Source organism: Haliotis cracherodii, unplaced genomic scaffold (genome assembly GCF_022045235.1).
Source record: "Haliotis cracherodii isolate W230 unplaced genomic scaffold, xgHalCrac1.p SCAF_6, whole genome shotgun sequence".
Taxonomy (NCBI): domain Eukaryota; kingdom Metazoa; phylum Mollusca; class Gastropoda; order Lepetellida; family Haliotidae; genus Haliotis; species Haliotis cracherodii.
In genome coordinates, this window is record NW_027266319.1 from 55,528,056 (window position 1) to 55,542,720 (window position 14,665).

General features: G+C 43.8%; 1 protein-coding gene across 1 annotated transcript; it reads left to right on the forward strand.

Moving 5' to 3' along the window:
- Positions 1–499: 499 nt before the first annotated feature.
- LOC139444998 (1-deoxyxylulose-5-phosphate synthase YajO-like) lies at positions 500–14,341 on the forward strand. The gene is made up of 8 exons (XM_071226039.1): positions 500–657; positions 3,416–3,558; positions 7,307–7,448; positions 8,167–8,340; positions 9,402–9,499; positions 11,878–12,053; positions 12,275–12,414; positions 13,971–14,341. Exons 1-8 carry the CDS (start codon positions 550–552, stop codon positions 14,091–14,093), a joined length of 1,104 nt encoding a protein of 367 aa, XP_071082140.1. The 5' UTR covers positions 500–549; the 3' UTR covers positions 14,094–14,341.
- Positions 14,342–14,665: the final 324 nt, after the last annotated feature.

A 14,665-nucleotide genomic window follows, 5' to 3' on the forward strand; every position in this document is an offset into this window, starting at 1 on the left:
CGTCCCTTGGACACGCCAGAAACCTATGATTGTGAGTTCGAATCCCGGTGTGCAACTCTGCACAGCGAATCGCGGCGCCTTAGACGACTGGGCCACCCGTTTTTACTACAACCTGTTTCACAAATAAGTTCTCTGAATGACATTTATAATGACTAAACACTTAGATAACAACCCGTACAAATATAATCAATGCATAAACACTCATTTAAATGTCATAACATGTCATCAATTATTCTTTGTTGAACTGTTAACTTGTTTGAAGGGGTAAAGAGTCTAGAATTACATTATCTATAACAATGGAAAACAAACATCTCTTTTTTTCGTCAACGTACCAATAATTATGACAATTACTCCAAAAGATTGATATTTCTAATGAAAAGTTCATGTCATGAAACCCGGATTCGAACTGTAAAAATCATGAAGATGTTCAAGGGGCATGAAGGATGGAAAATCATTCTAGGTAGAGTTAACTCCCCTTTTCCGTATCAGCCAAGTTTCAGAGACGAGTCGTCGACCCGTGAGAACAGACGTTACCGACCTTCAACAAAGATGGCAGCTGTACCAGAGGAGTGTAAACTTTCCTACAACTTCTTGGGGAGGTCTGGACTGAAGGTGGCCAACATATGTCTTGGCACGATGACGTTTGGGGATTCGGGGGTAAGTGGGGGACGTCAACAAACATAGCTGAGACTGAGACCTCTTTTCTGAGGGTCTACATTCATGTGTTTTGTATATTTATCAGCTGATCATTAGCCACTGGGGATAATTTGCTGAGAAATGTGCTTTTGGGGGATAGTTTCTGTGCCCCTGCTCTTCTGGAAACAATTGTAATAATAATCTTTGATGGGCATTTAGAAGTTGGAAGAACATGAATTCATACACTATTTTATGGATAGCAACTTTTTTATTCTTTGTCAGGACATTTCAGAGCTCCTTCTTGTCCTTCATCTGATGAAGGAGTATTCACCTGATGAAGGAGCACTTATCTTTTAAACATTGTCAGAAAGAATAAAAGAAATTGCCCTCCATTAAAAGTGTTAATTTCATAATAATAATAATGATAATATCATCCTGTTGTATTCCTAAAAACTAAGCAGAGCACATGGTTCCTGTGACTTGGAATCGTTCACACAGTATACATACTTACAGCTATACATCTAACAAATTAAATTGATGCAGTTGAAAAACATTATTTATACGTCCAGACTTTTTAGTTCTATCTAGCTGGTAGAATGTTTACACTAAGGAGGATAACTTTAATTTTACATCACAGCCATGACAGAATAGGAATTGCTGTTATCTCAAGTCTATTTGTTCACTGTGACTTGGCACAAACCACCCTCCGTCTTTTCTATGTTATCTGGTTGTGACCTGAATAGTTATAGTGTCTATGTTTACAACATGCTGAAACTGCTAGACAGACAACAGACAACCACAGCCAGAGCTGGCTCACCAAGTTTTTCAGTTCTGTTTTTCTAGGTGTTTGTCATCTTGTCCATAACTGCCATTCATGCAGCTGGTTGATTGACTTTGAGTTCATTATGGTGAATGGATTGGGGATGGGGTGTGGGGGGTGGTGGTGGGGGGTATAAATAGGGGTAATGTTACAGGGCTGAGGCAGGTAACATGGGTACCCACAGGAGTATGTGAATTTGTGGTTGGTCACGTGATATATTGTATAACTGCAATCTTATTAAAATCAGATCTTAGTTCTCGCTATCGCTAAACAAAGATCTGAGGACATCCCATTAAGGGTCACTTCAGAATGACCTTTCGTCCGACCAATCAAAGCGTAGCTTACCAGATCATGAAAGTGACAGTCGTAATGTATTTTCTAATTGTAGCGGCCATAAAATTTCCGAGTCCCATGATGGGATTCGAACCACGGACCTCCTGATCAGAGGTCGGACGCCTTGTCCACATGACCAAAGAGGTTAACCCCGGCCCGTCAGCAAGCTGACAAGGTAAGGATGTCATCTGTGGGATGACTCCACACCCTGCTACATACTCCCCCGTCAACAGAAGGCACGTCCCGGGCCGCATAGTAGGTTACTGAGGCTTATTTTGCTCAAATTTAATTTGAACGTGCTCAGCCAATGTAGCGGCCATAGAATTTCCGAGTCCCGTGATGGGATTCGAACCACGGACCTTCTGATCAGAGGTCGGACGCCTTGTCTTGAGAGTAGGTCTTACCCTCAGCCTAGCTAGGGTTAGGCCAGGTGCTCCGGGGCACCAAGACAACGATCACTACCACCATGTGCTGACCTGGCACATAGCGTCTTTTGTATGTATATATATCTACCTGTATAAAGTAAAATTGTATGTACCACAAGCCATTGTCTCCAAGTTGTCACTTCCTACCGAGAACCATACGCCTACCCCTTGCATATACGAGTATGCAAATTATTATTTAGCAACGTCACGTGTGTCTGCAACACACGTGCACCAACGCGTTGTTACTTACAAGAACAAGTTGCTAGATAGAGAATACTAAATGAGCTCATAAAATTGGTATTACACGGGAGGAAGTTCAGTATTTTATTTATTACTTGTCGTTTATAACTTTTTCTGAATATTTGTCGTGAATGAATAGGCCATCATCCCGAGACAAGAGAGTTAACTGACTTTAAAAGTCCAGTTTCCACCCTTGCCGAACTAGGCTGGTATTATGGAGTTACATTTTGGCTGGACTAACGAGTCTATGTATAGTCCAATCAAAATCGCGCACCTAAATCGAAATCTGGTTCACAAAACATTTGCAAAACATGTGCACCGCTTACTCGTTGTCAACAGATATTTTCTAAATCTTTTCATGTTTTTGATCAAGGCGCTCACGTGATTTGATGCATTTCGCAATGTAAGACACGTCTTATCACAATATAGATCTTGATTATCGATCAGATCATCTTGACTGGGTGCCGCTATTTGTTTGAAACAAATGCAAGCATGCCCTGGGGGTCGAGAAAAAACGCGGGGGCTTCCCTCTCCCCAGGGCATGCTCTGTCTACCAAAACCGAGAGAAAGTGTTTTCTCCAATACTTATAAACCGATTATGAACCTTAAAATTATCCCCAAACTAAATTCCAACCCATTACAAGTGTACAATAAAGCACGTCCAAGGGTTCTTATCACATTTAAAACACGCATCCCAAGGATAATGGTTTTAGATATCATAAAAACCCGAGGAGAAGTGGTCTAACTTATGAACCGAAAAAAGAAACTTAAAACAACATTTATCAACATTTTTATGTTTCGAACATACTTTCCATGAATCTTAGGAAACGGGCGTAAAATATCTGTTGCTGGCGTACGGATCTTGAAAAGGACTTTCTAAAAAGCAGTGCGGCTTATACAACACCTTTGTAGACTTGTGGTACACTCACTCACTCACTCACTCACTCACTTTGTGTTACAGGCCAAGTTACCTGGTCAGGCCACAGAGGAATACTCACACCAGGTGCTTGACCGCTACGTCGAATGGGGAGGTAACTTCATCGACACCGCCGACGTTTACTCTCAGGGACTGTCAGAGAAGTTTCTCGGATCCTGGCTCACAAAGTATGTTATGTTGGACCAGCTGGGGAATGGGTGGGGGAGGGGGTCATCTGATAACATGACAATATTCAGGAGGGGGTCATCTGATAACATGACAATGTTCAGGAGGGGGTCATCTGATAACATGACAATGTTCAGGAGGGGGTCATCTGATAACATGGCAATGTTCAGGAGGGGGTCATCTGATAACATGACAATGTTCAGGAGGGGGTCATCTGATAACATGACAATGTTCAGGAGGGGGTCATCTGATAACATGGCAATGTTCAGGAGGGGGTCATCTGATAACATGACAGTGTTCAGGAGGGGGTCATCTGATAACATGACAATGTTCAGGAGGGGGTCATCTGAAAACATGACAGTGTTCAGGAGGGGGTCATCTGAAAACATGACAGTGTTCAGGAGGGGGTCATCTGAAAACATGACAATATTCAGGAGGTGGTCATTTGAAAACATGACAGTGTTCAGGAGGGGGTCATCTGATAACTTGACAGTGTTCAGGAGGGGGTCATCTGACAACATGACAATGTGTAGGAGGGGGTCATCTGAAAACATGACAGTTAATGTTCACCTGTGAGTTGACCTTCAAGACATGTGAAGTCTGTCCTATGGCTGTAGATGTCCACACCTTCATGGAGTGACCACCACATTGGTCAGGATGTAACAGGGTACAGCTGCAGGCTCATGAACATGTTACCACATCCAGCTCCTTGACTTTTCACTCACTAACAATGGCGTGATGCCAATGGTGCAACTCTCTGGTCCTATGATGTCGTTCCACTTTTAAAGGTTTGTGATGCGTCGCCTTGATGCTGATCACTGGCCAAAGACTTTGTAAACCTGCAGCTTTCAACCGATTGTGCACAGTTCTCTCACTTCATTGCTTGGGTGATGCCCCTTAACTCAGTGTTTATGCTTAATGAGCTGACTCTTTCCCTTGTCACTGCTTATATGTGTGAGTCTTCATGGTCTGTTTGCTCAGCTGGTCACAGTATCACGTTTTGTCCAACATCCCATTCATTCTCTGTGTATCTCTGGCCTTTCAATTTTAGCTCACCGAACTGAAAGTGAATCAGCTTTGTTTTGGCACATTGTTTGTCATCCATTTGTCTGTCAGTCATTATTATCTTTAGCATTTTCCACATCTCTTCTGAAACTACAAGGACCGCCTCCGTGGTAGAGCGTCCGCCCGGAGAGCGGCAGGTCCGGGGTTCGATCCCCGGCCGCGTCATACCAAAAGACGTTTAAAGATGGTACTTGTTGTTACCCTGTCTGACGCTCGGAATTAAGGGGCTAAAACAAGGACTGGTCGGCTCGGAGTCAGTATACTGTGTCTGAGTGGGGTATTCAAGTTAAAATGCGGCATGGTATCTCAGTGAGCTAGCACTATAAATCGGCATCAGTCCGGACTAGTACAAGCAGCCACACAAACACACACACGTACATGAACGTCGTTGTTTAAGTGCAATAATCTTGGACGCGACGTTAAACCCCATTTCACCTCACCTCATGGTCTGTCTGTCATTTTTTTGCCACAACAGTGTCGCATTTCCACCAGTTACCCTGTGCCAATTCCATAAGCCTAAAATCACACTTATTGCTTTGTTGAGATCATTGGCCACCTGTAGGAGTGAGTACCTGACCTAAACATGCCTATCACTTGCCATTTGTGTGCTTCTGTCATGTATTGCTTCTCTGAAACAATTTCACATATGGTACATGATACGTCATCGATGACAGAATCATACATTTTCTGCACATTTGTTACATTCAACAACAAGGATTGATTTCTTCAAACCAGAATTTTGTCCTTTGGGCACGCAGGAAATCTTGTGGGTTCGAATCCCGGTTTGCCCCGATTTTGTTTGTAGGTTTATCAGCCCCATAGCCGTGCTCGTGGATTTCACCAAAGTGGAAAATATCTAAGACTTGCATCACTTCGGGCTTTCCTCCCACATGAAGCTAACACCATGATATAATTGCAATACTGATCCTAGCGGCGTTAAACCAAACTTTCAATCACTCATTCCAGGACTACAACAGAACAAACCTTTATGTTTTAAACAATCACAATAATATCCCTCACAGCAATGTTGTAGCGAAGAGTGCAGCCCTCGCACCAACCTATTCTCCTTCCAAACCAAAACCATTTTCTCTATTTCTCTTCTTTCCTTTCTGTCATGTAATGTATTGATTTATATAAGCATGCATGTAGATGTTATGAAGAGGACGATCTAAGTTGTGCCTAATCCATTATATGAGAATAAAGGATGTTTAAACTAATATATACTAAAACCATTGATGACACTGCTTTCAAATGTTTGGATGTTCAGAATGACAATCGTCTCAAATAGAGTGTGTGATATAGGTTAATGTCACTCTACCAATAAGTGTTTTTCATACCTGAAATAACTGAGATATGTCTGATGGGGATCTTTCCAACACGTAATTGGCTGCCATGAAAGGTGAGCTTGTGACATATATGAGATAAGCAGGTTATAGTGAGTGAGTGTGGTTTTACTCTGCTTTTAGCAATATTCCAGCAATATCACATTGTACCCATGTTGGGAATCGAACCCGGTACTTGGGCGTGATGAGCGAATGCTTTAACCACTTGGCTACCCGACTGCCCCGAAATAACCAAACACACAGCTTACGACTACAATTAACTGGTATTTGAAAACAGGTTAATCACCAAACTGCGCAAACATGGCCTCCTGGATAGATTTTGGTTGACTTCTCTAAAAGGTCAAGGCCAACATAATTATGCAAAAGGTCAATTATAAAAGATACTGTTTGCTTAAAGAGCATGTACAAGTTCTAAGTGCGTCTCTACTCAAATAAGAACGTGTGTATTTCACTTATGAAAACATATATACTTAGAAACTCAAAATATTATCTGGTTATATGTTTGAACCTTTTCTTCAGTGTTACCATTTGAAAATGTGGTAACTTAAAAAATATGTACATACACTTATCTCATATCTCTCAATATTACTATTAAATATCGGTTCAAAAGGGACATTAGATTCAGGGAAATATCAATGAAAGTTCAGGAGTTGGGGGATACAGTTTAAGAAGAAATTAGTTGTTTTATTATATGCATTGAATAAAGGTGAACTTCTGTACCTTTACATATTTCTACTTTGAGGTGACAATGACCAACTTCAGCTTGAGCAATTTATTTTTTCCCATGCAGTAGTAACTTGAGACGCCTCATTTGACATGTTGGCAAAAGTTAACCCAGTAAATCTCAATATGGTTAATATTGATTACTCTTGTCATTCAGTCCTGAGGGGTGATGTGTCTGTTTCCACATATGCATGTAAACAAACACTTTAATGTTATTCCACATTGACAGCGTTCAAAATACCTGCCTGCCTGACTGTCCGAGACGGGTTGATTTCAACTCGGGCTGAGAGATTTTCAAATCCCCCTGCCCGACGGTTGGTATATTTCATAGGTGAAAATATTCTAAATATTTCCCGATGATAAGCATTAATTCAGATGTAAGGATGAATGATAAAATGTAACCAAAAAGAAACCCTGTTAGCTTTTAGACAACCTAACATTTAACGATGCGCTTATGCTACAAGCAATCAGTTTCATATTTTTAATTAAATTATGCTGAGAAACATATGATTATAGTGGGCAGGCAGGTTTTGGTTAGGGCTGGCTAGCTGAAATTTTTCGGAGTTTCATACCCTGACATTGATGAGCCATTTGAAAATTAATCTGTTTTTCATTCCAGACAAACGCGTGAGAAGTTTGTTATTGCAACAAAGGTGAGAGCAAACACATCTATTGGCGTTGGTCTGAGTCGTCGCCATATTGTCAAGAGCATCCAGAACAGCCTTGAGAGGCTGCAGACAGACCACGTGGATCTGTACCAGGTGAGTACTTACTGCTCCGGGTGGTGGGGTAGCCTAGTGGTTAAAGCATTCGCTCTTCAGTTGTCCGAAGACTCGTGTTCGATTTCCGACATGGGTACAATGTGAAGCCCATTTCTGGTGTCCTCCGCTTTGATATTGCTGGAATATTGCTAAAAGCGGCGTAAAATCATACTCAAATACTCAAGTGAAGCAAGAGGTAAATGATTATTTCGACCATTTCAGTTGTGGGTGAGGTGAAATGGGGTGAACGTCATGTCCAAGATTATTGCACTTATATAGCAACGTTCATGCTATGTGTGTGTGTGGCTCCTTGTACTAGTTCAGGCTGATGCAGGTTTAAAATGCTAGCCCAACTAAGATACCATGCCGCAGTTTAACATGAGCACCCCACCCAGACACAGAATACTGACTCCCAGCTGACCAGTCCTTGTTTTAGCCCCTTAATGCCAAGTTCCAAACAGGGTAATAACAAGTTTTTTAACGTCTTTTGGTATGACACGGCCGGGGATTGAACTCCGGACCTTCCGCTCTCCGGGCGGACAGTCTAGCACTATACCACGGAGGCGGTCGAAAGATATGTAGTTTGAGGTGTCTCAGACACAGGTAGACTGAGGTGAGGAGATCCATTGGGGGTGAGTATTTTGAGACACGGATAGCATGAGTACCATGCCATCTCTGACACACAGGAAACTGACCATGTACTCTCCTGGTGTTCCAGATGCACAACTGGGATGATGGCACTCCTGTTGAAGAAACACTTCGCACATTTGATGACCTGGTTCGATGTGGGAAGGTGCGCTACGTCGGTGCCAGCAACGTGGTGGGTTGGCAGCTACAGAAGATTGCCTGTACTACAGAGAAGCTGGGCATGAACCCCTTCATCAGCTTACAGGTAGGACACCATAGACAGACCCCTTCATCAGCTTACAGGTAGGACATTACAGCTGGTGCTGCTTCATCAGCTTACAGGTAGGACACCACGGACAGACCCCTTCATCAGCTTACAGGTAGGACATTATAGCTGGAACCCCTCATCAGCTTACAGGTAAGACATTATAGCTGGACCCCTTCATCAGCTTACAGGTAGGACATTATAGCTGGAACCCCTTCATCAGCTTACAGGTAGGACACCATAGACAGACCCCTTCATCAGCTTACAGGTAGGACACCACGGACAGACCCCTTCATCAGCTCACAGGTAGGACATTATAGCTGGACCCCTTCATCAGCTTACAGGTAGGACACCATAGACAGACCCCTTCATCAGCTTACAGGTAGGACACCACGGACAGACCCCTTCATCAGCTCACAGGTAGGACATTATAGCTGGACCCCTTCATCAGCTTACAGGTAGGACACCACGGACAGACCCCTTCATCAGCTTACAGGTAGGACATTATAGCTGGACCCCTTCATCAGCTTACAGGTAGGACACCACGGACAGACCCCTTCATCAGCTTACAGGGAGGACATTATAGCTGGACCCCTTCATCAGCTTACAGGTAGGAAATTATAGCTGGAACCCTTCATCAGCTTACAGGTAGGACATTATAGCAGGAACCCCTTCGTCAGCTTAGAGGTACCGCTTCATCAGCTTACAGGTAGGACATTATAGCTGGACCCCTTCATCAGCTTACATATAGGACATTATAGCTGAAAGTGAAGGAATGGCATGGCATCATATACACAGTGTTTGAACTACAGTAAAAATTGCTGTGCCATTGTTGTGTTTGTTTTGTTTGTTATTTATCAGCACACTCAACAATATTCCAGCTGCATGATGGCAGCATGTGAATAATCACATCTTGACCAGACAAACCAGTGATTGTTATTGAAAGCAATGATGTTATGATGACCCACAATCAACCATGTTACTGAGTCTGACCACCTGATTCCTTAAGTTAGTTGCTGCAGTACGTTTGATGCTAATTGGACACTGAAATTGTTTTCCAGCAACAGTACAATCTGGTGTGTCGGGAGTCCGAGTTCGAACCCTTCCAGGTGTGCAAGACAGAGGGATTAGGGGTGCTGCCTTGGAGCCCTCTTAAGGGGTGAGTGGGATAACAATGATCACACATGATCCTCTATGCCAGTATACAAGAATCACATTGGAAGGAAAAGTAGTGATACATAATTATACATGGCTGGAATTATGGAGTTATATTTTGCCTGGACTAACAAGTCTGTGCATAGTCCAATGAAAATCGCACAACCAAATCAACATCCAGTTCCTAAAGTGCCATTCAGATTTCGGTGGTTTGCAGGATTTGCAAACCATGTGTATCCCCAACTTTGTGTCAACAGATATTTTCCAATTTTTGAAAGTGCTCATGCACTTAGCAAAGTAAGACCTGTTTTATTACAATATAGATCTCGATCAGATCGTCTAAACTGGGCACCACCATTTTGTATGAGGCAAATGCAAGTGACATGAACAGTGGAATCTGATTGGTCAATAGGAGGGACATAGAAGGGACATAACACGTAAACGCCACTGGTGGCGCTACAATCGGGCCCATGAATGTCAGGCAAGTTCGAAGTCACGTTCTGTCACGTTCAAGGGTGGAAACTGGAAACTTGCCTCAGGAAGATGTGTGTTGCCCTGCATGGTGGGCTCTCATTGGGGGAATGAGATGTGTTGCTCTGGCAGTCTCTCATTGGGGGAATGAGATGTGTTGCGCTGCATGGTGGGCTCTCATTGGGGGAATGAGATGTGTTGCCCTGGCAGTCTCTCACTGGGGGAATGAGATGTGTTGCGCTGGCAGTCTCTCATTGGGGGAATGAGATGTGTTGCCCTGGCAGTCTCTCATTGGGGGAATGAGATGTGTTACGCTGGCAGTCTCTCATTGGGGGAACGAGATGTGTTGCCCTTGCAGTCTCTCATTGGGGGAATGAGATGTGTTGCCCTGGCAGTCTCTCATTGGGGGAATGAGATGTGTTGCCCTGGCAGTCTCTCATTGGGGGAATGAGATGTGTTGCCCTGGCAGTCTCTCATTGGGGGAATGAGATGTGTTGCCCTGGCAGTCTCTCATTGGGGGAATGAGATGTGTTGCGCTGGCAGTCTCTCATTGGGGGAATGAGATGTGTTACGCTGGCAGTCTCTCATTGGGGGAATGAGATGTGTTGCGCTGGCAGTCTCTCATTGGGGGAATGAGATGTGTTGCCCTTGCAGTCTCTCATTGGGGGAATGAGATGTGTTGCCCTGGCAGTCTCTCATTGGGGGAATGAGATGTGTTGCCCTGGCAGTCTCTCATTGGGGGAATGAGATGTGTTGCCCTGGCAGTCTCTCATTGGGTGAATGTATTTAAGGTATTTGTTTAGGTTCATTGAGGTTTGATTCATACAGTTTGCAGATCGGTTTTTCAATTCAAACCTCAATGAACCGAAAAAAATACACATTCAATGCTTATAACTAAATTGGACAACGTAAAACATGTTTTATCCACAATACAGTTGTATATATCAAAACAGACAAAAATTACTAGATTGATAAACATTCCAGGTGTAGGAATACATGCAGTAGGGTGAAATGAATCAGTTGATCGTTTAATTTATGCACATAACGTGACACGCCTACACAGTCAGTAGACAATCAACGGAGAATAGGATCAAAACAATGTTCATTGGACCTGTCAATTAAGGCAAGAGGGGAAAAGCACTGCAATTAGTCAGACTGTAACGAACCGAAAGAAATGTCTGCGAGAAGGCGGCTGTTTCAAATAACATGGTTACTGCCAGATTCAAACATTACTTCCCTGATTACGGTAAGTCACAGTTGCAAAAATGCTAGTTAGAAATAAAACCCGGAGACATCAAAGTTCAACAGAGGCGAGCAGGAAAAAAACAGGTGAGCAAGCATGCACGTTTACTGTTTCATTCATTCTTGGCCTTCGGTTTCAAAGGGTAGTTTGGAATGAATATGCATGAAAGTTACTAAATGTCCTGTGCATGACGATACACGTGAGCAGAAAGGGAATTCCCTCAACTGTAATATTGGGATTCCCTGATATTCCGCAGTAATAAAAGTAGTTCCCCCTGTGGGCATAGCTTAATTTTTTACATTCATTGGGAAATGAATGCAATAACGTGACCAATTCAGCTAATCAGAATACAGGAATTTCATTTGACACAACGAAAATTTTATTATTTTGCATTGAATGAGTTGTGTTGCAATGGCCATCTCTCATTTGGTGAATGCGTAACCTTTTTTGAAAGATCTAACTCCTGGAAAGCTCTTTGAGTATGTACCAATGAAAAACAATAGTTCAACATTCCGTTAAATTGTGAGCTTTGTGCAATCTTAATGAACTACCCTCAACCACTCTGACAGTTTGCACTCAGACAAAAGTGGATTAACTTTTTTGAGTTGTCATCAAGTTAAGTAATCAAAATGATATGAATATTTGTTGATGAAATATGTCTTGAACAGAGGCCTGCTTTCTGGGAAGTACACTCGAGACTCGCCACCAACAAATGGACGCCTGGGCTGGGTGAGAGGGGATGACAAACGAGCAAACCAGGCTATGCCAGGCTGGAACACCCTGGAGGGGAATGATCAGATCTGGAACATCATCGATGCAGTACAGGACATCGCAAAGACACACGGTAGGCATAACTGTAAGAGGAGTGAGTGGTGATTTGAAACTCACAGACAGTATGAGACTCTGTTAGACATTGTGACAAACCTGGTAGACATTGTGAGAACCATTTAGACATCGTGACAAACCTGGTGAACACAGATGTTAGAAATCCTTGTTGAGACACAACCTGAAACTTATGGTAAGCAAGATTGATAGCTTGAGGCTGTATTATGTTCTCTTCCACAGGGAAATCCATGGCCCAGGTGTCACTGCGCTGGCTGCTACAGAAGGATGTTGTTCCATCAGTGATCATCGGAGCCACGACTCTGGCACAGCTGGATGACAACCTGGGGGCTGCTAGTGGCTGGACGCTGTCTTCAGAGGAGGTGAGTCTGTGATAGATGGATGACAACATGGGGCTGCTAGTGAATGGACGCTGTCTTCAGAGGAGGTGAGTCTGTGATAGATGGATGACAACCTGGGGCTGCTAGTGGCTGGACACTGACGTCAGAGGAGGTGAGTCTGTGATAGATGGATGACAACCTGGGCGTTGCTAGTGGCTGGACGCTGTCTTCAGAGGAGGTGAGTCTGTGATAGATGGATGACATCCTGGGGGCTGCTAGTGGCTGGACGCTGTCTTCAGAGGAGGTGAGTCTGTGATAGATGGATGACATCCTGGGGCTGCTAGTGGCTGGACACTGCCGTCAGAGGAGGTGAGTTTGTGATAGATGGATGACCACATGGGGCTGCTAGTGGCTGGACGATGTCTTCAGAGGAGGTGAGTCTGTGATAGATGGATGACAATCTGGGGCTGCTCGTGGCTGGACGCTGTCTTCAGAGGAGGTGAGTTTGTGATAGATGGATGACAACCTGGGCGCTGCTAGTGGCTGGACGCTGTCTTCAGAGGAGGTGAGTTTGTGACAGATGGATGACAACCTGGGGGCTGCTCGTGGCTGGACGCTGTCTTCAGAGGAGGTGAGTCTGTGATAGATGGATGACAACCTGGGGCTGCTAGTGGCTAGACGCTGTCTTCAGAGGAGGTGAGTCTGTGACAGATGGATGACAACCTGGGCGCTGCTAGTGGCTGGACGCTGTCTTCAGAGGAGGTGAGTTTGTGACAGACGGATGACATCCTAGGTGCTGCTAGTGGCTGGACTCTGTCTTCAGAGGAGGTGAGTCTGTGATAGATGGATGACAACCTGGGGCTGCTAGTGGCTAGACGCTGTCTTCAGAGGAGGTGAGTCTGTGACAGATGGATGACAACCTGGGCGCTGCTAGTGGCTGGACGCTGTCTTCAGAGGAGGTGAGTTTGTGACAGACGGATGACATCCTAGGTGCTGCTAGTGGCTGGACTCTGTCTTCAGAGGAGGTGAGTCTGTGATAGATGGATGACAACATGGGGCTGCTAGTGGCTGGATGGTGTCTTCAGATGAGGTGAGTCTGTGCTAGATGGATGACAACCTGGGGCTGCTAGTGGCATGACACTGATGTCAGAGGAGGTGAGTCTGTGCTAGATGGATGACAACATGGGGCTGCTAGTGGCTGGACGCTGTCTTCAGAGGAGGTGAGTCTGTGATAGATGGATGACAACCTTGGTACTGCTTGTGGCTGGACACTTTCTTCAGAGGAGGTGAGTATGTGATAGATGGATGACAACCTGGGGGCTGCTAGTGGCTTGACACTGTCTTCAGAGGAGGTGAGTGTGTGGGAGATGGATGACATCCTGGTGGCTGCTAGTGGGTGGCACTGTCTTCAGATGAGGTGAGTTTGTGACAAATGGGTGACAACATTGGGGCAGGTATTGGCTGGAAGCTGTCTTCAGAGGAGATGAATGTGAGATGTTTGAATTAGAACATGTCAGCAGTACATGATGTACCAGTCAAACTCAAATGATAAAATGTGTTTTGGTCATACAAATGATTGAGATTACCATGCTTTTCAGATGACACGACTGGACGAAGTGTCTCAACCCAGAATACCGTATCCCTATGAGATGGTGTGGAGATTGAACAAGTCTCGGAGTAATCCCTTCCAGTCATCATACTTCGTCTCCAATACAAACTGATCACAACAAAAACTGATTACAGCACAATCTGTCATTCTACGGGATACCATGCAGTCTTTACGTGTGACATTATACCACAGGCTGATCTTAAGATGACATCCGCATCAGTCCTGGAATATTTCTTTAAAAATATAGTCTTAAATTTTCCCTGAGTGATTGTACAAAGAATTATTTATTTTTGTAAACTGATTATATAAATACAAAATTCCATTAGGCACCCACAGTCTGTGGGATTATTGTTCATAATTAACAGATGAATTGTAGACTGTAGCTTGCAGCTATGATTGCAAGGCTTTCAGAGGGATAGAAAATAGTTACCAAATTATGCAGATACCAGAAAAGGTTACTTAACCCTGTTCTAACATACGCCGTACATGTGTCTGAAATTAAAGAGTCTTTGCTAGTTTCATTGTACTCGTACTAACGTTATACATATGAGGGTTGGCTGAAAGGTTCTGAGCCTGACAATGAAGTATGTATACTTCACTCTTTACAGTTTTCATGCCCCATTAAAGGACAATACTTTCCATTCTTACAGACTGCATTTGCACCAGATACACAACCAGGCAGCA

Bases quoted from the DNA above. Each gene is read 5' to 3' on its own strand.
- LOC139444998 (XM_071226039.1), top strand. From the start codon at position 550: ATGGCAGCTGTACCAGAGGAGTGTAAACTTTCCTACAACTTCTTGGGG. The intron at 9,500-11,877 runs GTGAGTGGGATA...TGTCTTGAACAG, and splicing joins CCTTGGAGCCCTCTTAAGGG to AGGCCTGCTTTCTGGGAAGT. The intron at 12,054-12,274 runs GTAGGCATAACT...TCTCTTCCACAG, and splicing joins GGACATCGCAAAGACACACG to GGAAATCCATGGCCCAGGTG.